Genomic DNA, 25629 nt, shown 5'->3' with positions numbered 1-25629 from the left:
GAGCACAATGTCTCAAAAGGAAAATCTATGCAATCTTAGACGCAAAAAATAAAGCTGAGGAAATATTCAAAAGAAAATCTGCCATTTAAAAAGTGCAGTGAAGATTAAATGCATGGAAATTTAAGTTGATGAGTTTTTCTTTACAATTTTCTGGTCAGGTACCCTCGGTGAAAAAATGCTAATAAGTATATTATACATATTACATATTACATATATACATATATTACATATATTTACTCATGTACTCTAATTTTCAGGTACACTTTACCTGTGTATTTTCATTCTCCCCTAATTTATTTTATGTTAATTTTACGATGAATTGAGGAGTTGGCTTGTCAAAACGTTGAGGCAGGAGAAACATCAGCTTAATAGATTCTTTGACAATGCCATATTACTGTGAACAATTAAGTATTTATTTTGGTCAGGTTAAACAATAATTAATCCATGAGTTACAACTAACAGTTAAGAAAATGTTGGGTTATTAGAAAGTGGAACCAGTTGTTTCAATGCATTTATGACAAAAGTCTTAAACCTGTCCTTTAGTTGTTTTGCTTTTGGCTGAATGTAGCTCTCAGGACCGGCTCCTCAGATAATCAAAAAAGTCCACCATTCTCCAATGGTGGAGAAATGTAATCGTCACATGTGCCTCATCTGCAATTCAGAGCTCAAGAATTTCCATGAAATTTAGTGAAACAATGCTATACAGAGGCATGATGTGGTGATGACTAATGGTCTCAGTCAGACATGTCACTGAGTGAGAGTGGCTGTTTGTGGTCAGCCAGAGTGTTAAACGCAGTGCAAAAAGTGTGAGTCGAAGCAAGGCTGCAGATGAGACAATGTTGATAGATGGAGGTCAACATGTACGAGGGGAAAGAGAAGAAAATTGCAACCACTTTTCTTTCTTGAATATATTCAAAAGGGACTATCACTATTTGATGCTCTGTATCAGATTACAGCTTCAAGCTAATTCATCACACTAACCTTTAAGACTGAGATTAGTTATCAGTTAATTTGTTTCGTTATTTATATAAGGATGCCTTTCCAGTTAGAAATGTGAGCATAAATCTGTCAAATGTTTTGGGAGTAGTTGGACTGTAGTTTTAATTATGGCACATTAAATTACTCAAAGTTATACAAGATCTGAAATTCTCCTACATTATATCACATCTTGAGGTGGATGTGATTTGGTTTTTGGTGAACAAAAATGTCTTCTGTCAGCTTGTAGGAAATGCGCTACTTTACAATTTACTTTACTTTGAATACCTTGGGTTTTCCTGTGTGTGTGTGTGTGTGTGTGTGTGTGTGTGTGTGTGTGTGTGTGTGTGTGTGTGTGAGAGAGAGAGAGAGAGAGAGACAGAGAGACAGAGAGACAGTTCATGACAATTATGCTATTAGAATTACAGTAAAAGGCAAGAATTGACCTGAGTTATCTGTAGCACTTTAGTTCCTGCATCCATAGATTAAATTTATGTCTCTTTCACTGACATTTATTTTGCAGCTGTTTAATATTCCACTCCATTGCATTTCATTATTACGTTGCTCCTGTCATCAGATGTCTTGTCGCTGCCACATATCACGTTGTTTGTTTTGTTTTGACTCGGATTTCTTACTTGGTCACACCATGATGATGTGATTTTTGTTTTTTCATGGTGTGTTTACTACTATGTCTGCAATTGGAGAATTACAGGCAGTATTCTAATATTTTATCTTCGTGTAGTCCTTATATTGGCACAGGCATGCACAATGGGAGGATTATGTATAGGAACCATTTCATGTCAGCAACGAGGCAGCATTTTGTCTTTAGTTTTTAATGCATACATGGATAATCTGAAAACAGAGGCACATACGTATGATTGACAATATTTTGATCAATCAGATTATATATGTGAAGTGAATCTGTCCATAAATTGCTGGCCTACAATAGCTAATAAATGTATTTAAGATGATTGTTAATATTAAAGAAGATTACATTTTCTAAATTCTTGTAATCAGGTTTTAAAGTGTGTTATGAGATTAAAGATCTCAGCCATCGTATTGTCGGTGATTCATCAGATTTACCACTGTCTGTTTCAGAAAATGGCATCCAGTTTGTGTGTGGGTGTAGTTTTCTAATTTCTGTCTCTTTTGTTATGAAGTTATGTAGTGATCTGTGTTTACTGTTTTCATTGTATTTTTGCATATATTGTCTGTTTCATTATATTGCACTGCTGTTACTTCGAATGAAATGAATGTCTAAAAAACTGCCAAGTGCACTGTTGCTGTGAAATTGTTTAACTGTGATTACAGTGTGTGTGATTGGAAAGAAATATTAATCGTTGGTCTCTTCTCTGTCTAACTGTTGAGTCTCCAGTGAAATCATTGGGCAAACGCTCTGTGCTACAGTAATCATCAGCATTTCAAGTTGTGACACACATCATGTTGACGGGTCGAGATTTATTAATTATGTCGTTTACTTCCTACTCCCACTTCAGTAGTATGATTTCCTACACTGCGGTCTCCGCTGTGTGAAGAGTATGCATTTCCGGGGCGAGTGGGTGCGAGGTTGAAAGTTTGCATGCAACTTACATGCCCGCATACACTGGTATATTGCAGAACTTTGTTTACTTGTGTGAAAATTCTATTTGATACGCGTTAAAATGTAATCTGTTATTTTAGAACCATTTGCAGGCCTGGAAGAAAGGCAATTGAAAGTAACTATCAGTGATTGAGAAAAGCCAGCGTGCTTTATATTACCGTAAGTGTACAGGAAGAGTACAAAGAGGGTGTGGGTGGGGGATCGCCTCTTTTGGTCCCCTGCAGCGGCACCGCAGCAGTCATGACACAGCTTGTTTATAATGATTGATTATTTTTTTGCTGAATTCAAAGATCTATCTCTCTGTATATTTTTTATGTAGAATTCAGCTCAAATCAATCACAATTTATTCATTATTTAGAGGGGACAGTTGGCACCTGCAGGATCGGTTTCAATCCCCAGCCAGTCCTGATGAACCTAGCCCTTGGCTGGTACAGTACAGTAGAGTTCACTATACTGTGTTGTCAGATATTTTCTACCTGTTGTTTGGAGGTTGTTTTGGATATCTCAATGGCAAAAAAAGAGCAGGTCTGGTGATGTTCGGATTCCAACAAGCATGACTGTCAGTGGTCAAAACTATTTTTTTAATTTGTTTTCCCTGCTATGACTTATTTTTTCCAAATGATATGTAAATCTTTAATTAAATGTCACCAGAACACAGAAAGTGCTGAACTGATGGCAGCTATTATTCAGTGACTTATAAAAACGATCCGATAAAACCACTCGGAAACATAATGCCTGTGTTTAATTTCTCATTTGAATGTGTGTGTGTGTGTGTGTGTGTGTGTGTCTGAATCACACCTATGACATCTTCTAAACAAGTGTGTAAAGGTTTACTGTGTTGAGCTGGTGCATTATTCTGAATGACTGTAAAAAGCTATAGTTAAACTGACCCGCTGTTTATTGTCTTGACTGAGTCACCTGGGATCTGCTCATGCAAATTATATAGTATAAATAAAGATGAGTTTGTCTGCATCCTTTGCTGCAGTTTACTGACAATAAATGGTTAAAAATGAGCATCTACCGACATTTGGGTCAAAATCCTTCCCCAAAAGTTGTTCTAAAACACTAACTTTTGCACTTGTTTACTTTTTATTCGTCCTTCTTTTGGATTTGACATCCGACTGAGTCATCTTTAAATGAACTGCTGCCCTGTGTAATAGGCATTTTATTATGTATGGCTATAATCAAATCAAATCAAATATTCTACAGAATGATGTGGTGTGTAATGACAATAACTGTCAGCTGCAGTTGTGAACTGATCTCTGTCCTGTCGAACCACACTGTGGATTCTTGAAAGAGGACCAAGACCAAGTTATTTGAATTTTATACCTAGTATCGGCACAAATTAACAGAATCAAAGGGTGAAAAACATGATTACTCTCATCAAAGCTAAACCAGAGAAGCAGATCCTATGTAACTAATACAACACAAAGATGGGCTAATAATTTTGCAATTTATTTTGGGAGATTAACTTCTATATTCAAATGTATTATACTGTGGAGTCTACAGAACCAGTCCTCTTTTCATTACCTATACAGCATCGCCTGAGCTACAGGAAGTATAAGGTACAAAATACAGTAAAATACACGTGGTTATTAAAGACTATAAGCCTTCTTACTTGGTGTTTTAACTGCTTTCCTTATATTGTATTATGTAATTCAGCTTGTAGCACCAAAACCTGAGTTCTTTATATCAGGTACAGTGGTGATGCAACACCATACTGTTTGCCAGTGCAGTTCTTGAACACTCCTTGTCGACCAACCTTTTTTTCGCCCTCAAAGTCATGTACACCTGATCTACTCAAATGTCTAAAGGTGATTGGTTGAGGAATGGAAACAGATCTCACCTCACCAGTTTGAGCATTTAAATGTGACATGTGCAAGAGTCAGGTGTCCAAATACAAAGGTAGAAGGGGTGAGGATTAGAATTAGGCATCATTTATATACAATGAAGCATTATGGCTTTAAGCATCATGTTTCCTTAACACTGTATAGGAATAAAAAAAGGAGATGCTCACAAATCATGCTAACCTGCAGCTGATTGTCATATCTGGCAAATTACAGTAATAAATCACTGTATAAAATGTAAGTAAAACACTGATTTGAATGTTGTATATACTGATTACATACAACACAGAATTCCAAATGAATTTCAGAGACACTAGCATCCTCATCACACTGTTGAACATTAAGTTAGAAAAATGCTAAATGTTAAAATTCAAACATTTCTGTCATAAGAAAAAAATAGCTAGCAGCTATCTCACAAATATAACTTTTAAAAAGCCAACATACCACTGATGCAGCCGTCCTTTTGTTCTTCTAGACACAATGACGGTTATCAGTCTTCAGCTTGTCTTACTAAAAGGGGGCTTGTGAAAATACATTGCCCACATCACGGTGACACATTCTTGACATTTAAGGGTTAATAATGTAATCACCTTTTACCAGCAGCAACTAGACTTGCAGCGCTTTGTTGTTTTGGAAATTGTTCATTTTATGGGAAAAGAAGAACGGTAGCGGAGCAGTGGGAGTACTGAACAGACTGCGTGATATGAATGCTGTTAAACCACATCAGTAGGGGAATAACACTCCGCTGAGGGGCCTGTGAACATGTTAAAGGCCATGAAACTGCCACTGTATAAAAACATCCATCTCCAGTTGGAAAGTTTTGCTCTAAAAATCAAACATCCAGCGTTTGAACAACACCTACTCATTCACAATGACTCTATCTAGTTAAAATGTTGAACTGGTAAGTCTATCTAAACCGTCTCTCTACTGCACATAAACATTTAAGGTCAGAAAACAATGGTTAGTTTTAGCAGCGTCTTCAAATCTAATAATTGTGTTTTTTGAATGAAGTCCCTAAAATAAGTTTTTTTTGTACTGCACAGCTTCTGAAACCCATGAACACGTCCTGAATTTAAATTTGGCACGCAACTTGAAAACAGTCCTTATCCCATTGAATTAAGAGGTTACAATCTGATTGTTAACCACGAGAACAAAAAGCTTCGAAGGGACACAGTTTAGTAAATTGACAATTTGTAGGTGTCTGCGTCCACTCACAGTCAGTTTCATCTTTGTTGTTCAGCTCTCACCAGAGGTGTTTGGTGTCCTTTGACCCCTTGCACACTGAAGATGAGAGTCATAAGGGGTTCCATAAAATGAACCTATGAAATATCTGGCCTTTTGATTTGGCTCATCTGTAGCAATTCCAAGTTTTTGCTCAACGGATTTTTATAGACTTGCTCTTATGTAAAGTCTTCTTTTAAAATTCCTTTTATTCTTCTCAGTTCTTTATCTTCTTATGTTCATAATGTGATGCTGTCTCATTATCCTTATATTGCTTTCATTCTTTCATTTGCATTTTTCATATTGACCTTTTGTGATGTTCTTGTTTAAAATGTGTCTTTAATTCCATCCTGCCCCTTCATTTGTATTCAGGTTAGAACAGTGCTGTTGTTGGAATCATGTGCCCCCTCAAGTGGTTGCCAGTTTGTGCACTAGTTAATGAGCAGTCGTTAATGTTGCTAACACTAGCTACTGATAATGTTGCCAATGCTTGCTTCCTAACACTAGGGGAGTACAGTACGCTTGACCCACACCGTAGAACTCATTATGTTATTTTCCATAGACTGGCAACTACCAAAACTATAGGTCGCAGACAAAACATATATTCCACACGATACCAACGGTATTCTACTATTGGCTGATAAACGTCAATAAAAGCTGGAACTCAGAGCCCTGCTCTAGAGAAGAGTCACGATAACACAAGTTCCAAATTCTTGGCTGTCCCATGATCCACAGAGACTTCAAGATAGTTCACAGCGGGAGAGTTATGAGTGTATACAGAGCAACTTAATCCTCTATGGTCTCAACTTTTAAATGAACATCAGCACTTAATGGTCAGTACTGCTATGTGTAAAAAAACATTCTTAGACATAAAGCTGTCACTTTGGACCTTCACATTCATAATAATGTTTTAAGAAATAACAAGCTCTTTAGATGTATTATTTCAAAATAATATTTGTCTACATTAAAATCTAATCAATATGCCCATAAACTTCTCCTTAGTTTGGGCTTCCACGTGTTTGGCTTGGCTGTTGAGTGTTTATTCTGTGTGATTGTCTTATTGAGCTTCCTGCTCTTGCTTCATCTGTCAAAGCACTTTGTAAAGGTGCCATATAAAATAAAGTGACTAAAGTTATCATAAATTTAGAGAAAAATGATTTAAGAGTCACATGTTGAGATTTTGGAACGCTAAGATTCTAAAAGTGTGCCCATGTTTCTCTTTTATCAGCATTAAACAATATATATGTGGAATATTACAAAAAAAATGGATCTCTCATCTCGGGACTAGACTTTTCATATTTTCCGCCTGATGTTCCTTCGCCGTCTGGAACAGGTTATCACAACTTTCACAATCAGTGGCAAGCATCCTCAAAATAATACACAGCCGTCTGACGGCTCGGAAAAACACGTCACTGCAATATCCTGTTTATTTTAACAAGGTATTTCGTTTTGGCCAAAACCAGACATCCGCTGTATATTACATTAATCAGCGGGAGCGTCTTTCCTATAAAATGATCAGAACATGTAGGTAACACAGGGTTATACTGTACCTATTTCAGACGATGACTTGGTTCAGTAACTCAAAACATGAAATGAGAGTGACTTTTACTGTGTTACTCATCCCAAGCTCATGCTTGTCATTTCTATCTACAGTAACAATTCTTGTTAGTCAACATCAACTTAGTCATCTGACTTTCACTGTCTGTTCCCCGACATCTGAACAGTATTGACATGCATCTCCGTGCAGAATATAATGCAACAAAGTGAAATAAACTTGAAACCTGAAATTTCACAACACTAGCAAACATTATGAGTCTAGGGAGATAATTTCTTGTATGCACATGGAAACATAAGAACTTAAAATGTAATTACAATACTGACACAAAGGAAACACTAAAGAGAAACTAAGGTGTATATAAAGTGAAAAACAGACACATGAAGTATGATGAAATATATTTATTTGTCTTGAATTGTACAAAAATCACTGCAAATATAAAGCATGTTAAAATATTTATTTACACCCTAAACATAATCCCAAAAAGCTACTACATAAACTGTTCTGACAGAATAAAAGGTAGATCTAAAAAAAAGGTCCAAGATCAAGGCTATAACAGTCGACGGGTTCAGTAAAGATTGGTCTTCTTCATTATCCTCAAGAACTCCTGCTCATTGACCTCACCGTCTCCATCTCGGTCTGCCTCGTCAATCATTTCCTGAAAGGATAAGAAACCAAGTCTAATGTAAGTATGTTCAAAATGAAAACACACTGAAAGCTATGCAGTCAAGTGGGTGGCTGTGGCTCAGGTAGAGCCAGCGTCTTGTTATTGGAGGGTCGCTGCTGTTCCACTGGTCTGCATGCCAAAATGTCTTTGGGCAAGATACTGAACCCCAAACTGCTCCTGATGTGCTGGTCAGCACCTTGCATGACAGCCACGGCAATCAGTGTATGTATGTATGTATAAATTACTATAAGCTGCATTGGACAAAAGTGTCTGATAAACGGCCTAAAATGTAAATGTAAAATGCTTCATACATCGCATGTGACAGCAATGGAAAAACCCTCACTAGGACTGATAATATGTGTCGTTCCTCAAAAATAAAAAACCTAAAGCCACGTTATTTTCATATCACATGTAAGAACACAACAACAAAAAGGGAACAGGGAGATGACAGAAGAGAAACAAGGGTCAGGCGGGATGCTGTCACAGGATCAAACATTCGGGCAAGTGGCTTCTTCACTTCTCTGAACGATCAACATTTTTTGGGGTGTTTCCGTCTGTAAACCACTGCATGGAACTTTCATTGTTGGTGGCCAAAACTGACAAATGATGATAGTGGTAAAACAAAGTAGAGGCATCAGTATCAAATTAAGACTTTTTTTTAACCAGTAAAAAGTTCCCTGTAATCGGTTTAAAATACATTCTGGAAAGAATCTATCACAGCCATTTGACAAAAAAGTTGTGTTTCTAAACCTAATACACCATATTCCATATAAGATGTGCATTTCACATAAAAGAACCAACCGTAGTACACATATTCTATGTATGTATTATTAAATATTTGCCACAGAAAAATAATGCATCACTGGTAAAACTTGAGACTGTTAAGGGGGAGGGAGGACTGTGGAGCTACGAACAGACACATTCTGAGCAGAGTCTGCATCAAGAATTGTGTAACAGGAACTCTGGACTGAATGTTTGAAGGAGGTAATAAGCATAGACTTGATTTTCATTTCCAAATAAACCTCAACACTCCTTTTCTCAAACAAAAAAGACAGAATTGTATGCCAGCAAAACATCCACAGGCTAATTAATTATGCATGAATGTCATAATGAAAATGTCTAGAGCCCGTGCCAAACAGTGCATGTCAGTACAGACAACATTACCTGTAATTCTTCGTCAGTGAGGTTTTCACCCAGCTCCTTAGCAACTCTCTTGAGATTTTTAAATGAGATTTTCCCAGTGCAGTCATCATCAAACAGCCGGAAGGCCTTCATTATTTCTTCTTTGGAGTCCTTTTCACCCTATCAATAATTGCAACATGACAACCATGCATTACAACTTCTGTTCAAACTTTGAATCTTTCTATATCTTCCACCTTAAACGCAATGCATTTTCTACGGCTCACTGGTCCAAAAATAGGGAGAATGATTTGCATGTATGGTATTTGTCGATGTTCAAACACTTCATTTCACTGTAAAGTTTTAGAGGAAGTTTGTTTTTGGGATAGTGTTGTTTAAAGGGACAGTTCATCCAAAAATGTAAATTGTAGTTAAGTATAAAGAAAACAGTTCTTACATCAAAGGCCTATGGATTGACTGGGTCATGATTTCTGTTCAGTTTTTTGCCGCGTATTACCATTATAGTTCAGAGAAGGCAGACATCTTTCTGGCCGATATCGCCACAGCAACACTCTACTTGGATAAATAACACTTAAGGTAAGAGACAAATATGTGTATTTCATTATGGGGTGACTCTCCCTTTAAGATTAATCAATCAAAAGTTTCGAGACGAAAGACACAATTTTTATCTTCAGTAACACAGTCTTCCTATGTTGCTGAAGGTTCTCAGTCATCCAGGTCAGTGTTGTATAGTAGGGAACGGTACTCCCCTCCATTTAGTTAGAATTGAAGAAGCCTCTTGGATGAGAGGTGAAACGTCTTCAAGAAACTGAAACAAGTCCAGTTGCCTACATTACAGCACACAGACATTGTCTTCCTAGAAATGATCATTTTCAATTTCTACAAACTTTCCAGGTTTTGTCTAACAGCTGTATTACACTCACCATTTTTAGTGTCATCATACTGAGAAAGTCACTGAAGTCAATTGTTCCGGAGCCCTCTTTATCAATGTCTGCAATCATTTTTTTGATTTCTTCTTTCTTTGGTTCAAACCCAAGAGCTCTCATGGCAACCTGTGGAATAGATGCACAACAAATTTCAGGCTGTTATGACCCTGTTATCAAGGTGTTTGTGAGTATAAATACACTTGATATCTGATCCAAGGTATACCAAACGACGAGCTAACCTTGAGCTCTTTGACGTCTATTGTTCCTGTTCCATCTGTGTCAAAGAGATCAAAAGCCTCCTTTATTTCTTGTTTTTGCTCCTCAGTCAGGTCGATTTTTGGACCTGCCTTCTTCCTTTGGCTAGCCGAAGAAGCTGGTTTGCGGTAATTAGAAGCCTGAAAAACGCATTAAGATTTGGTTGGCACTTCATACAAGATACTCAGTCAGCAGGTTAGCATCATGTTTTTACGTTTTACTCAACTGTTACTATCATGCTAGCAAGCTATGTTTAGCTTCCACGCTCCTCCACGAGACCTAGCAGATACAAGTTTTCAGGCTGAAAAAACAGCTTTATCGAGCTGTGTGCAACGTTTTCACTGTAAATCATGCAACTTCCACGAGAGTTAACATTTCATACTTGACATTTATGTGAAACTTTACCATTGAAATGATCGCTTCAGCGAGGAAATGCTGTGTTTGGTAGTCGGTTGTCAACAGGCAACAACGGCTGTATTCAAATGACACGGACGTGAGCAAATAGAAACAGTTGAAGCGCCGTGACGCAAGCGTATCAGCCAATTAACAAAAGAGGTGGGCGGGATATAGTGGAGTCCGCCAGTGGTTGAGATCGTTTCTCGTCTCCCAGCAACCCTGGGAGCATGCGCAGTGCTGACTCGTTCTAGCAGGGGCAGCTGGGCAGTGGGAATCGGTACAGCTCTCATACATCACTAAACTAAGGTAATATTATACTCTTCAAAAAAGTTTGTTTTGCAGAAACAGATTTAATTTAGTTCCCTGCCTTCGTAGTTCAGTTTAGCTTTGATATAGACGGACTGAAATCACAAGTTAATTAATTTTCATCAGACTTTAGCCAGTTAGCTTAGCTTACAAGCTTCTGCACGGTAGTCTGGTATGCTGTATCTGTCAGTGTCACTTGCTTCTTTTGATGTTGTAGTGTTTGTGTGTAATACGGTTTTGACTGAACTGTTAGTGCATATAGTTGGGGCAACAACATATATGCACTAACGGTCATTTAGAAGTGATGGAGCAAGCATCCTCCTCTCTGCCACACTCCGACGACCGTGGCAGAGAGGAGGATGCTGTCCAGGCTTCAGTCCATCTTGGATAATGTCTCTGTGACACACTGGACCAGCAGAGGAGCACATTCAGCGGAAGACTCCTCTCACTCAGATGCACCACTTAGCGCAACAGGAAATCGTTCCTGTCTGTGGCCATTTAACTCTATAACGCCCCCCTAAGAGAGTCAGACACCCCTCCTTCTGTAACCCGACTCAATCACGGACCGTCTGTTAAAGTTTAAATAGGCTGCAGCAAAGTCCTTGTGTAATTTGTACAGATACTGCATAGACTCTGTCAAATTGTTTTATATGTATATCATATTGGTATAGTAAAGCCTTAATGTTCACGCAGCTTAAGTTCCTTATGGTTATGGCTGGACTGCTTTTAATTACCAAACTTTTAATACCGTTGTCATATAGCATGCAACACTGCACCATCATTTCAAAACTTGATACATACTTTGTATTTTATATCGGGTTTTACCTAGTAAGACATTTACAGACATATTTTTTCCTTTTTCTTTTAAAATCCAGGCGCCTCAAGAAATGCCAGGAAGTACAATTATAAACCATCGACAACATGTTGGACTGCAGAAACTCTCAGCGCTGGCAGGAATCACACATTCCTCTTTGGGCCCCAATAAAAAGTACAAGTTTATTCAAGACGACACGAGTGGGGATTCAACTCTCGTGGGGTCCTGTTTTCGCATCTTTGAGAGCCTGGAGCTGACCTGCGCGGTAGGTCAGCTGGTTCACGAGACTATTCAATCCCACCAGAAGGTCTATCATACAGGGTCGGGATGCATGCTGTTTCTTGCTGGAGCTTGGAGCCACGCTGCTCTGGAGTGCCTTCAGAGAGGAATTTCAGTAGCACAGATCATCCTGGCTATGTCTAAGGGGATGGATATATGCTTGGATGTTTGCAAGAAAAGCAGCGTCTCAACAATGGGTCTTGGTGTGGAGCAATCTGAGAGATGCACTGCAACATCTCCTCGTTTAGGACTTCAAATGTCTAAGAAACCCATTGGGGAGGCTTCCCAGACATCGTGCCACCTGCAAGCGACAAAAACAAATGGTCACAAGACTCTAAACGGCAGTGTACAAAGGAAAATAAAGCTCAGCAGACATTCTTATGAGGCAAAGTCTGAAAATGTCTCCACAATACGGCATTCTCATCAGCCTAAGCATCCTGACATTGCACACATTGCTGAGGGATTGAGTCATGGTTGTGTCGATACAATGAATTTAGTAGTTGAAGCCAGCCGAATACAGACAAAGAATAAACAGCATGATGTTAGCTGTTCCACATTCGATGTCAATAAAGTGACATCTTGTGTGCTACCTGGTTTGTCAGAGGAGCATTCCTGTGTTATACCAGGCTGCATTGTTCCTTTATCTGCTGAACAGGCTTCAGTTGCACATCACTTAAAAGAACAGCGCTTGAAGGTTGCTTTAATTAATGGAGATTTATCAGATAGCTATCGCCATCTTGGCTTTAAACGGCCAACAGGGGTACAGCGTGTGAACTCCCTGTCAGATTTGTCAAGTTCAAGCAAAGAAGACGAGTGGATGGAAAAGGTTGTGACACTTCTGTTGAAGCTGGAAGTGAATCTGATACTAATCAATGGGCTTGCTAGTGAGAAACTGATCCTGCGCTGTTGTAGATATCGCATACTTGTGGTGGAAAAAGTGATGGCTTCAGTCCTGAAGGCATTCGCTACTGGAACAGGAGCTGTTCCAGTGACATATGTCACACAGTTGAGTAAGCACTGTGTTGGAACTGAGGCGACGGTTGCGATGTGGGGGAACCTCAGCAGCCATGAGAGGAGGCCCTCAACAACTGTGAATATTTCCACTGGTGGGAACAGCGACCTGGTCACTGTGATCCTCACAAGTTGTGTACATGGCAAATTGCAGGCACTGGAGGACCAGTTCTGGGCATGTGCTTATCGTTTACACCACGCGCTGAGAGATAAAGCCATCCTGCCTGGTGCTGGACTAACAGAAATGCTTTGTATTCATCACCTTCAAGAGCAAGCAGAGCGCGATCTCAGGCATTACAGAGAAAGGAATGGGGACTCTGCCCAGCAAACCAAAGCAGGAACCACAGCTAATCCTTGTAGCAGTGTAGTGTTGCACCTCATGGCAGATGGTTTAATAGATTACATATCCACTGTACTGCTTAACACAGGAAGAATTTCAAAAGTTGGAGCCAGGACTGCTGTGAGCCAACAACTGCGGGACTATAAGGAAGGTGTAGGCTTTGCTGCAAAATTCTCACAGCTTTTCTTGGAAGGTGAACAAGATGGAAGTGCCATTTCTATCAGCATGGAGTCCAGTGAAGCACCAGCAGTAAAGATCTATGACAATCTGAGTGTAAAGCAAGAAGCATGGAGAAAAGCATTAGATCTGGTTTTTCTGGTGCTACAGACTGACGCTGAGATCATCACAGGCATTGACCAAAAAACTGATGGCGCACAGGGAAATCTGATGCTGTTATGACTCATGCAGCATCTTTGGGAACTTTCTGAATATACAGAGGGCAACAACTTATTTAAAATATAAAGCTACATTTTCTTTTACTGGTATAAAGTGTATGTATATTCTTTTTCTTGTCATTAATAAATAGTCGAAGGACAGTATTAATAAAATTAATGTCAGTGAAGCAATGCTATATTCTACCACCTGGGGGAGACAAATAATTATATGACATTGTTGTCCAACTCTTTCAGTCAAGCTGATGCACCAAATATGGCCCAAATTCTGACGTTGCCAGTACATCTGGGGCAAAGGCAAGACTCACAAATGTTCCTGTTTTGAACATGATAAATGAGATAAAGAACTAGGAAAGGAAAAAAAAAAACCATTAATCTGTGCAACGCCAACCCCCAAGTGGAAAAGGCTTGACAAATGTGCACAGTCTCTCAACGAACATAAAAAACGTGAAAATGGTCAGTAGAAAATGATTATTATATAATTACTTGTCGTCTTAGTTATACTGTTATAGGAAATAGCCTAAAATTCTGTTTATTTTAATTATTAACCAAGCCTGACGCAGCGGACACTACTGGTACCTTGTATACAGCTTGTCTTGGTGCTCAGTTAAGCCAGAGAAAACAAACAGTACATGTCCAAAACCACAATTGAATTTTTCCCTCTCCTGGAGCATGGGAGAAATTGTGTCGTACCAGTACAGTATGTTTTTAGCCTTGGTACACTTCCGTTACAATATTTGCCTACGCTTCATTACGTGTCTACAGCCTGGCCAGCGGTGTTCACAGACACTGCTTCCCTGCCAACTGTTGTGGTTTTATGACCTGCTCTGTCATAATGGGAATAGTTGACAGAGAAGGAATGGATCCAGACAGAGTAAATGTTTTTGATTAAGTCTTATTAGGCTCTGTCCTTTTAAAAAAATGACCCAACGGTAATGAGTTCTTGAGGATTGTTTAGTTTGGTTTGTAGAAACCTTTTGTTAGCTGCCTACATGGTCACTGGAAGGTCACAGGAATATAACCAGGCCACCGCACACTAAATTTATAACCCTCATTCCTGTCTGAACAACTGAAATGACTACTACATGGAAAAATTAAAAACAACCCCGAAAACAATTATGGTTCACCTGAAAGTAAAGCACACTCACGGTTATCTGTAGACATTTTCCTATTGTGTGCATTGTATTTCAGAGGTGACATGCAGCGACAGTTGCGACCTTCCATTTCCTCTGAGATCAGAGAGAGCTCTTCTTGTCGCATTCTAAAAATAAAAACGTTGCCAAGGCCTTCACTGTGGAGCCAGAACAACCTTGACTCAGGCATCACTCAGTGCTGGTGTGGCCAAGAGAGGGTGGGGTATGACATAACATAACAAACACAGTATTCAGTAGGAAATTGGAATGGCAAAATTGGTGAAACATGAGAGTCAACACTACTGTCTGCCCCATTCTTCATCAGCACGGAGAAAACTGAGACTGATGCATGCACATATTTATAAATCACCTTAGAAAATGTGAAATCTAAAGATCTGGGTAAAATGATCAACATCTCCTTTATTTAAACAGGTAAGGTCATTGCCAGAAAACGCAGATTCGCAATAACTCTGATAAACACATACGAAAACAACAACTTTAAGGTTACAACACTTTTAAGGCAATACAGATGAGATCAGTTCAAGTAAAACTCTAGTAAAGTATTTTCATCACTCTATCTGTTAAAAACTGCTATCTCATAATCTATGGGCACCGTCACTATTTTGGCAGGAAGAGCTCAATAACCAGCTGATCAACATTTTGTATAGAGGTTTTAGAATTTTTTTAGAAAGTCTAAACTGCAATTGTTAGAGCATTTAAAATGGAGCCATCAATATGGAGACATACATACATACATATATTGATACCAGAACGTGTCACAGGAATTTATATTTAGAAATAAATCTTTGGCAAACCATAAATATTGTTTTATTCTTCTTGGACAGTGTCACATATGATTTTGCTATTTAGGTTGTAGACAAAAAAAGTAAAGTATGCTGGTACTACTGGTGTCATTATGGCAACCATGTGTAGCTGTAAACTGTGAACTAATAATTAACATACTAATAATAGTATATACTGTATAGTATGTAATGATGCTCCATGCCTTCATTTGGTTTGTAACATCAACTTATACTGATGTAGTGCACATTTTATGCATTAACTGTACATCTCTGTCATTGGTAGTCCACCTACAAATCATTGTTACTTTTTCTCAAAATTCCCACAAAATGATCATTATATTTAGTGTTTATTTTAGAGCTGCAATGTTAACCACATAAATGTTAAGAAAAATAGCTCTAAATTCTCTAATTCCAGCTTCTTAAAAGTGAATGTTTTCTGATATCTTTACTCCTCTGTGACAGAAAATTTAAAATCTTTGGGTTGTGGACAAAGCCTGACATTTGTGGCTGTCATCTTTGGCTTTGGAAAACATTGGTCAACATTATTAAAAAAAAGAGAAAACATTTTACAGACCAAAATAATTAGTCGATCATTTGAGAAAATGAATCAACAGTGACAGTGATTGTCAATTGCAGCTGTGGTTTATTTTATCAGGACAGATAAAACACACACACACAAGCTGAAATAGTCGTCCCAAAGAATTATCACAGTGTTTATAGCACATGCTAATTTGCAGCAGTCATCCAGGGAGGGGCTTTTATGAAAATAAGAGATGAAAACAATCTGATAAAATGACATTAAATGGAGCACAGGAAGATACAATGAAGTATACACTGAAAAACATTTAATTTACAAAGATTGACAGTGAACTTTGCATAAATTAGACAAGGATAGATGGACCGTTCATAATTTTGTAATGATGGCAGTTGGCTTCACTGTTATAATTTTTGTTGATTCTTGTCTGCCAATCTCAAGTCAGTGATCAGTATTCATGGCAATTTTGTTTAATTCTTTGTTCTGGATGCTGTTTTTGAATTTTCTGTAAGACATTAACAGTGCTGCACTGCGTCAAACATCTCTTATTAGCATATGGTCTTCATTAAAGTAAAACAACCCTTATTTCACAACAGGTAAGCTTCTTTCCTTCCACTGTCTTTGATATTTTATTGTATCATAACCTACTGACTACAGGCTTGGAGTAAGCATACTCAACGGATGTGATGCATATTCAGCAATAAGTAAAAGATTTGATGATTCAAAATGAGAGTTCAAAAATACCCCAAGTCATATGCATTTCTTTCAGAATTTACATTCTGGGGGTTGAAAAGGACATTTCAACCCCGGGACACTGAAATCACTTAGGGCCCATAGCACTAATTATAATTTTCATGCATGCTTGTGTTGAATGTGATGAGTCAGTATCAGTCAACCTCTAATTGAAAAGGCCTTGACTAGCATTCACATGCTCCATTTGCTGTTTTGTCACTTTGGAAATCGACACCTTGCAAAAAGGGAAGTTCTCCACATGTAATTAGGTGACATGAGTTGCTCCGCTAAAAGTTTTGTCGTTACAAAAGATGTTCCAAAGAAGAAAAAAAATAAATATACTGTGAACACCTTGAGAGTAGATGTGTCATGGAAAAGGTTTGAGGTAAGGATCAATTATTTTTGGTTTAGTGTCCTCTCATAAAGAGATCTTGATGGATTGTGTTGCACAGGTTTAAATGGGCCTCAGTGATGGTATGCTGGTGTACTTCCTTTGTGATGAGAAACAGCATTTTGCCCCCTAAAATATGCGTGCTCAGCAAACCCACTCTGCATAAATACCTGATGCACTGTCATTTATTTCTGGGGATTCTCAATTAGTACAGTCCCAGGAAACACATTCTACGGGTGTCCAAAACTGTCTGAGCTATTCCTGAGGTTGGAGTTTCTTACAGTCTTACAACTGATCGCGTCTCTGGCCTTAGTCACTCTTATGGCCTGGTAGGATGTCAGATGTTTGACTGGCCAGTTTGGTGGGGACCACGATCAGGACTTCCTACTGATCCAGCCCGAGTTTTATATGTTGTAAACATTTACCCAGATGCCCAGACCAGTGAGTGCCTATTTTGACAGATGGATCACACTGTTGGCCCTAAATTCAAAAGAGAAATGAATCCTGCATGAATAACACCCATCCCTGATCCTCCCCTTTGAGGAAGTTGCGGATAGCAATTAAAATTATTCATTCATGAGGTAGGCTCTTTCATCGGCTTCACATTGTTTAGTTTTACCCATGAATAGCACAGAGTGATTCATTAAAAGCTGCCTGTGCCGGCTTTCTTTTTTTTACGTCTCTGCTCGGGAGCAGACTGGATGAATGAAAGCGCTGGTTCCGTTCACGTGCTTGCTGCTGCTCTTGGCGCCTGAAGGGATCTCGGTTGCACAGTCCAAGTTGCACGTCCCCCTCCTTGCCCTCCTCTCCTTTCTTGACTTCTGCTGGGTTGGTTGGTTAAATCCTTGAGCATTAGTGGGCGTGAGCATGTGTGTGCTGGTGCTCCTAGGGCGCATGCGAACTGAGGCCCAAAGGGGAAAGCCTTCCACACAGATCTAAGCCAGCTGCCCTGATTTAAACACTTCATTCGAAGAAGAGTGGACGAGAGGGGGAACACAGTTGCATCCCCCTTCACCAGTGTGCTCCAAGTACGCTGGAAAGGCAGCTGCCAGCTCTACAAGCAAGACGAGCAGCTACAAATGGTAGACTTGGATGTCTGCTGTTAGGTAGCATTTAGGAGTCCCCGCGGCTCTAATTCTCAGGACTCAGAGGGCATTTGCTGCCCTGAGAGGGGGGGTGTAACAACGAACTGACCCTCTGAGGTTAAGCTGAGTTTGTTAACAGTTTGTGTGAAGCTCAGTGGAGGAGGGGAGGAGGGAACAGGCAACAGTTAGTGGGAGGTGGGAGGCCACAGTGGGGCTCCTGCACTGCTCAAGAAGGAGACGAAGCAGTCGCCGGGAAGTGGGGAAAGAGGAGGAGATGGCCACGGGAGAAATCACAACACTTCCCTCCACACCTGAAGACGGCGGCAGCGGCGGCTTTCCTCCCGGGAGCTTCAAGGAGCCCAAAAGGCTGTACTGTAAAAACGGGGGCTTCTTCTTGAGGATAAAGTCTGACGGGGGAGTGGATGGAATCCGTGAGAAGAATGACCCCCACAGTGAGTACACCAGAGCTCCTTTTACTCTGCTTTGCACAGCACACAAAGCTTCTCTATGTTCTTTTTTTTTTATTATGCACAGGGAAGTAAGAGTGAAGCTAAAAAAAAAAAAAAAAATCATGGAGGAACGATGTGAATTTTCCAGCTTGCTGAGGTTAATTCTCCACTTGTAAACACCAAAGTGTGCGTAGGTCTATGTCTGGAAAGTGTAATAACTGTAGTTCAAGAGGAGTTCACCTCAAAGTTTCTTAATCAATGGGAACTTTGATGGAATATGTGTGACGTTTTTAGTAAATGTTGATCACCCTGCTGAGTCACAGCCATTCACACTGCTCACTGTGTGGTTTACGTCACACAAGACAGCACGACATGGAGTTTAAAGTCAGAATAAGTGAAATCCTGATTTACCTGTCACCGTCAGTTCTTTATTTCAATGAACTTGGAACACAGCTGAAAATAAGATAATTTCTATATATATGGGAAAATACACTCATCTGCACCACCAGTCAATCAATATTTGTATAGAAAATGACAGGAGTTTTACGCTGTTCCAGTGTTCTTTTGAAAGTTGGCAGCTCTAAGAAATGGAAACATCAGCGTACTTGTTTGTCCCGGACAACTGTGAAGACCCTTCGGTGCCTCTGGATCACTGATATCACTGATACATTTAAGTATGTTGCATCAGTAAGTGGGAGGGGAGGATGGAGAACAAGAATTTGGGGTTTTTTGCCTGAGGAAAACACATTTGGGAGTGCATTGCCCAACAAACCGTACAGTGTGACATTTCAAGCAGGTGGGCCCAAACACGTGTCCTGTATGCAACAAGTTCAGAGAGACAGGAGCCATTTTTAGAATAATTCAATTAGATCAAAATATGAACCAGGAGAGTAACCTTGTTGATGTTAATAGGTTAGTTGGTTGATATTTTTTTTTAAAAATGGTTCCTGCTAAATTTGATATAACACAATCAGTATCATGTTGGGTTCAGTAAGGAAAACAGTGTTGTATAAAGCTGTAGCAAGTATATCAAGTTAACACATTACTCGGTAATAGACTGGGAGCTCAGAACAGCACGGGAGTGTTGGTGTTTGCAGCGCTTGTTGAGGAGCTTTAGATGAGGACGGGCAGGAGCGTGCTGGTTAGACACAACCTTCATTAGATAATCTTTAAAAAAATACATCATGACATAAAAACCATTATTTCATCACATTCATTTGATGATTTTGGTTATCTTTTCAGCCAGAGTAAATGTATAATTGTACTAAAGTACAGTACTCGAGTAAATGCACTCAGTTACACACCGTCACTAGGAATATATATATAATGAGTCATAAAACAGGAATCAGTCATTTAGCTTTTTATCATAATGGATTAACCAGTTAATGTGACCTGAGCTGTGCTTGATCAATGCTGCTTTTGTTCTGACTACAACAGTCCTGCCAACTTTTTGGACTACCGAACGTACCTGCCAGCTAGAATTGGAACTGAAAAAAGTGACCTGATATATCAGATCCTCAAGTTGGATTTTCATGACAATGCAGACGAGACTCTGCAGGGGATCCACAAGGTTTCTGAGGACAATATGGCCCATTTGCATTTGCACAAATTGCTGCCCTTACGTCACTGACCTCAGGACCATTACATATAGGACCACACTCTACAGAACCAGAGAGCAATTGAGGGAAAGTTTTCCTGTATTCACAATAGCTGTGAGACATAGTATACCAAGTAAACATCAGACACACCACAGCGCATTATCATACATTTCATTCAAGGAAGAACACCTCTTTGATTTGTGACATGAATCATCCAGGCAGAATGCTTAACTGCAGACAGATGTGTGTCTATCTGAAGTCTTAATGTGAATGAATTCTAAACAGATCCTCTCATTTACCTTGTGGGGCCCCTGCTTCCTTTTCGGTGGTTAGGCTTCGTGCAAAGTATGCTCGGCAAGCAGCGTTGCCACAAGAAAAAAAAAAAATGTGGCGATGATTTTGATCTGTCTGTGAGGCTGTCAGATGGCCAACAGGTACTGTGTGCTCAGTGCTATCAGACTACTGCTTAATGATGTCAGCTAGCTTGTTGTCATTAGTAGCTTCAACAGTGCTTCACATATTTTGTACAAATAAAATGTCAGCTAGCGTTGGCCAAAACATGTAAAACCACCACTATGAGCAGATAACTTCTCTGTTTTCTCTCTCTTTTTTTTCTGTGGTCATTTATGGGAATCTGAGCTTGTTTTTTGTCGCATAAAGCACATTTAAAACTACATCTATCAATGTTTTGTTTACTAATGCTGCAGCTTTATGGAGCTATGTTTTGGTTTTACGACATATTTACTGCATGGTTCGATCTCACCGCTCCTATCAGTGTTATTTCACTCAACATGCCCTTATGGTAGACAGAGTCAGGATAACAGAAGAGTCTATCAGATTAAGAGCCAGATTTTACTTTCAGTTTTGTGCTATGAAGCAAACCAACAATTTCCTATCCAAAATGAATAGCCCTGTGGCACACAAGCAGTAGGCACAGAATTGTCTCACTTGTTATTGGTGTTTCATATTGATGTGGCTCACATAGCATCTCTACTGGGACTTGTTTCTTTAGTCACACTGCTGTGTCCAGGGCTTAACACAACTTAAGCTGCCAAAAGACGGTGCCATTGATGTAGATATACAATGTTTTACATTCACCCCTAAAGAATTCATTTCATTGTGATTGAGTGTAGGAATCTGTTGTTGGGATATTTGATTTTTTTTTTATATAAAACAGATGTGTTGAACACACAGCACTTACCTTTCCCTTCAGATTAAACAATCCGGCAAGGAAACGACAAATTCTTTGTGTCTGAGCTCATTTTGTTCCAACAAACTTCTGTCTGTTTTCCCCCAGTAAAGCTTCAACTTCAGGCGACCTCAGTCGGGGAGGTGGTCATCAAAGGAGTTTGTGCTAACCGCTATCTGGCCATGAACAGAGACGGACGACTGTTTGGAGCAGTGAGTTACCTTATTCAAACTTTCTGTTTTTGAGTTTTGAGATGAATGTAAATACTGTCTCAGTGAAATCAACAACAACAACACAAAAAAAATTCATCATTTCCTGAAATGGTTCATGGAGTTATTCAGGGACTGAAATTTTCACAAATCCTCATTAAGCACCCACTAAATTTCTTCCAGCTGGCCTCAAGTAAATTGACCCAAAGGCACTGTCACAAGCAGCACTTAGGCTTCAGTGTTTTGAAATGTTTACCAGCAACTCCTCAAGCCATCTGCCTTCAGTGAAGGGAAGTAATTAGCTTGTCACTCCTTTGTCTTAGTCAGCACTTCAAATACAAAAGGTACGCAATTAGACATTAACTTTCTCAGGAAGTTTAGATGCTGCTAGGGGAGAAAAGCAAGTATGTAAAAGACGTGACCTTTAGTAGCTGCAGGCCTTTATTGTGATTCTTTGGGATCTCCATGGACAACCTGACATGGGGGTAGCAGAGAAAATGGAGAATTGAACAATACATGGGAAGGCAGTTTATGGTCTAGACACTGTGAAATGTATGAATGAGAGGACAGATGATGAAAGGGCAAGAATTTTCTGAATTAAGATTTAAGCGGGAAGAGAAATGAAATCAGAAGAAGAGGAAGGCTGGAGAGAAGAACTTACTTATTGAAACCTGCATTTCTCCAAAGGGAGCAGATGCACTATGGTGTCTTTTGTTCATGCTGCAGAACATCTGAAGTCTGTCAGGCTTTTAGATCTAAAATGCTTTTCTGAACAGCCAACAGACAGTTTTTGTTGTTCAGCGATCAGATGTTTCACATAAGCAAAAAAAAAAGAGCAGATCTTCACGTAACAAAATATAGTATACTCACAGAGGCAAGTGGATGTGTGAAGTGCTGGTGACTGGTGCAGTTAGGTGGTTGTTAAGGCTCGTCGGCGGTCCATGTAATTGGCAAGAGGCATTTCCCCTTAATGAGAAGCTGCAGCAGCGGCCACACAAAGCATCTGTTCTGTGCTCAGTTGTGTGTAGAAAGTCATTTAAAAACTTGCGAGAAATTGCGAAATTGTCCACCTAACATTAGTCCTTGCCAAAGAAATTAGATTTTTCCCCCTCTTCTCTAGTCTTTATTCACGTTTTTTCTCAACAAGCAGAGGTCACCTGCTATCTATTAAAGATCCTCACTGATATATTTGCTCACACAGCTGACATATATTGACTACCTTACAAATGGGTTCCTATAGACATCGATTCTACTGGTACAAGACTGGAATTACTTTAAATATTTGTTCCACCCTAAATCTTTATTAACATTATAAAAGAAGATAATTTAAATTAGCATTTCTGCATAACAAAGTAACATTTTAAAAATCTAAGACAGGATTTCTCTCTCTGTATATCTATTTCCTAGCTAGGTTTGTACTACATTTTCATTTAGCAGATACTTTTGTCCAAAGAGACTTATAGTAATTCATACATTCATACACCGATGGCGGTGGCTGCCATGCAAAGCACTGACCAGCACATCAGGAGCAGTTTGGGGTTCAGTATCTTGCCCAAGGATACTTTGTCATGCAGACCAGGGGAATCGAACCAGCACCCCCACAGTACTAATCAAGGTGAAGGATGGTTCAGTGGCTGTCTGACTACGATAAAGTAATAAATCATTTTATAATAATGAATGTCTGTTGGAGGCTTTGCATACTAAATTGAAGAAAGTAGCTTTGGTTGGTTGTTGAGGTTGAAAGTAAAGGTTTTCTGACTAACAGCTCCGTTGCTGTGCAGTCAAGAAGTAAGTCGTAAGAGTAAAACAAAAGCCTCTTGTCGGACGGGGTGTAGAGCAGTTAACGCCCAGCAAGATTTTGGCCAGATGTTTAGTAATTTGTGATTTCTTCATTTCTTCTTTTTCAAAGGACAATGTTAAAAGAGTATTTAATGTTTAATCACAGTTCAAAGACAGTGGACTAAGACAAAACCTCACTATAGCTGTAATAAAGTCCCTGCTCAGGCCTGGTGTCCTTCAAACAAACGTAACTATATTAGTGTGAAGTCCAGAGCTAAAACCAACACTCTCCTTCAAAATAATTTAATGTCATAAATTTGAGCATTACACATTTTTTTCCATTTCCAACAACATATATTAAACAAATTCTAATAAAATAACATCCAAACAAAATAATCTCATGAAATTCTCTTACAAGGCCCCAGATGTCCCTCAAGTTCAATTTATACAGAAATAATGAACATAAGCAGAGAGGATTTAAGAAGAGACACATATTAAATGTACAGAATGAATGAGTTGCCATTTGTTTGCATACAGTAAATGGGGATGACAGCACTGCCATACAGGATATCCGCATTTAAGATGGTTTTCACACTTACACTTACATTTCCTCAGTTTGCAACCTCCTTTACGTGCATTGAGATGGAACGATCTCCAGTAGATACAAAAGGCTGGTGACTAAGTCCTTACAGCAGTGAACTCTCCTGTTTTAACCTCCTAAAGCCCTTACTGTTCCTCATAGAGCTGCAATTGCCTTATTGATTAGTTGTCAATGATTAAATGAATCACCAATTATGTTGATGATTGATTAACCAGATAAAACATTCTTTGATTCCAGCTTAAATGGGAACATTCTCTGGTTTCTAATTTCCTTTAGTTGCAGACCTCAGTGAACAGCAGAATTACATTGAGTCCTCTGAACATCATATTAAGCTGATCTGTTCTTCCTCTTTGTTTTTGTCTCCAGAGACGAGCAACGGATGAATGCCACTTCTTGGAGCGGCTCGAAAGCAACAACTACAACACCTACCGCTCCAGGAAGTACCCAAACATGTACGTGGCACTGAAGCGGACTGGCCAGTACAAGTCTGGAAGCAAAACTGGACCTGGTCAAAAGGCCATTCTTTTTCTTCCGATGTCTGCCAAGTGCTAATCTGGGGTATGGTTTAGAAATATTAACGTCTTAATGGCAGGAACAAAGAAGAAGATGTGACGGCAATGAAGACAAAGTGTTCCATCAACATTGCCCAAAATAGCTGTGATGCTTTCTGACTGTTATATCCTGAGAGTTGTTTTTTTTATCCTGAACATGTCTGCTCTTATTCAGCTTCACATTGGCACACACCGACACTTAGCTGCTTCCTAGTAAAACCAGGCTTTTACTGTTAACCAACTGCTACACTAGTTCAACTGGGGCTGGGTGCCTGGCTCAAGTGCTCCCCTACAGTTGGCTGCACAGCATTATTGGTTCATTTCACTTCTACAATCTTCTGTCCCTGGCTGAGGGATTCTAAGCAGCAACCATTCGATTACAAGTCTTTTTCCTACCGCACTGCTTTTGACTTTTGAGTCTGCACGCTGCGATTATCTGCACGATATATGACATATGTGGGAATATTCTTAAACATGTTTCCTGAAGGAAATGCATGCGGATCCTGCATTATTGTGACCTGAAGGGAGGAACAGGGACTGAACTTAATAACCGAATTCAATATGTTCTGTTCGTGTGAGACACAAGTTTGTTTGAAAAATCAAAGATAAGCACACTAAATTCAAAACCAAAGCACAAGATAAGCACACACTTCTACTCAGTATTTTGACAAAATGATTTTTGAATTTGATTTTGAATCCAACAGCAGAAAGGCAGGTTAAAACAAAGACTTATTTAGGCTAATTTAGCAAAGCGGTCGATATTAAAAATACAGCTACCAGCTACTAATGTTAGCTTCTGCCAGTATATGGTCAGCTAACACTGGTAGTTAGCCTGTTCCCAGTAAAAAAT

At 39.3% G+C, this 25629-nt stretch overlaps 3 protein-coding genes across 4 annotated transcripts; 2 read left to right on the top strand and 1 right to left on the bottom strand.

The window, feature by feature from the left end:
* Positions 1–7584: 7584 nt before the first annotated feature.
* LOC119007775 (caltractin) lies at positions 7585–10742 on the bottom strand. The gene is made up of 5 exons (XM_037077669.1): positions 10592–10742; positions 10171–10326; positions 9929–10057; positions 9030–9167; positions 7585–7856 (listed from the first exon to the last, which is right to left on the bottom strand). Exons 1-5 carry the CDS (start codon positions 10592–10594, stop codon positions 7767–7769), a joined length of 516 nt encoding a protein of 171 aa, XP_036933564.1. The 5' UTR covers positions 10595–10742; the 3' UTR covers positions 7585–7766.
* bbs12 (Bardet-Biedl syndrome 12) lies at positions 10246–16780 on the top strand. 2 transcript variants are annotated; one of them, XM_037077668.1, is made up of 2 exons: positions 10246–10381; positions 11764–16780. In XM_037077668.1, exon 2 carries the CDS (start codon positions 11776–11778, stop codon positions 13729–13731), a length of 1956 nt encoding a protein of 651 aa, XP_036933563.1. In that variant the 5' UTR covers positions 10246–10381; positions 11764–11775; the 3' UTR covers positions 13732–16780. The 2 variants fall into 2 exon arrangements, with proteins under 2 accessions (XP_036933563.1, XP_036933562.1); XM_037077667.1 differs by lacking the exon at positions 10246–10381 and adding an exon at positions 10763–10888.
* Positions 16781–18177: 1397 nt separating this feature from the next.
* fgf2 (fibroblast growth factor 2) lies at positions 18178–25538 on the top strand. Its single transcript, XM_037076773.1, has 3 exons — positions 18178–18855; positions 21748–21851; positions 24595–25538. The coding sequence occupies exons 1-3, from the start codon at positions 18678–18680 to the stop codon at positions 24778–24780; spliced, it is 468 nt and encodes a 155-aa protein (XP_036932668.1). The 5' UTR covers positions 18178–18677; the 3' UTR covers positions 24781–25538.
* The last annotated feature ends 91 nt before the right edge of the window (positions 25539–25629 follow it).

This window comes from Acanthopagrus latus, chromosome 18 (genome assembly GCF_904848185.1).
Source record: "Acanthopagrus latus isolate v.2019 chromosome 18, fAcaLat1.1, whole genome shotgun sequence".
Taxonomy (NCBI): Eukaryota; Metazoa; Chordata; class Actinopteri; order Spariformes; family Sparidae; genus Acanthopagrus; species Acanthopagrus latus.
This window is presented reverse-complemented; position numbering and strand designations above follow the sequence as displayed.

Bases quoted from the DNA above. Each gene is read 5' to 3' on its own strand.
- LOC119007775 (XM_037077669.1), bottom strand. The intron at 10,058-10,170 runs GTTAGCTCGTCG...TCTATTCCACAG, and splicing joins TAGACGTCAAAGAGCTCAAG to GTTGCCATGAGAGCTCTTGG. The intron at 7,857-9,029 runs GTAATGTTGTCT...TTATCCTTTCAG, and splicing joins TCACTGACGAAGAATTACAG to GAAATGATTGACGAGGCAGA.
- bbs12 (XM_037077668.1), top strand. From the start codon at position 11,776: ATGCCAGGAAGTACAATTATAAACCATCGACAACATGTTGGACTGCAG.
- fgf2 (XM_037076773.1), top strand. From the start codon at position 18,678: ATGGCCACGGGAGAAATCACAACACTTCCCTCCACACCTGAAGACGGC. The intron at 18,856-21,747 runs GTGAGTACACCA...GTTTTCCCCCAG, and splicing joins TGAGAAGAATGACCCCCACA to TAAAGCTTCAACTTCAGGCG. The intron at 21,852-24,594 runs GTGAGTTACCTT...TTTTGTCTCCAG, and splicing joins ACGGACGACTGTTTGGAGCA to AGACGAGCAACGGATGAATG.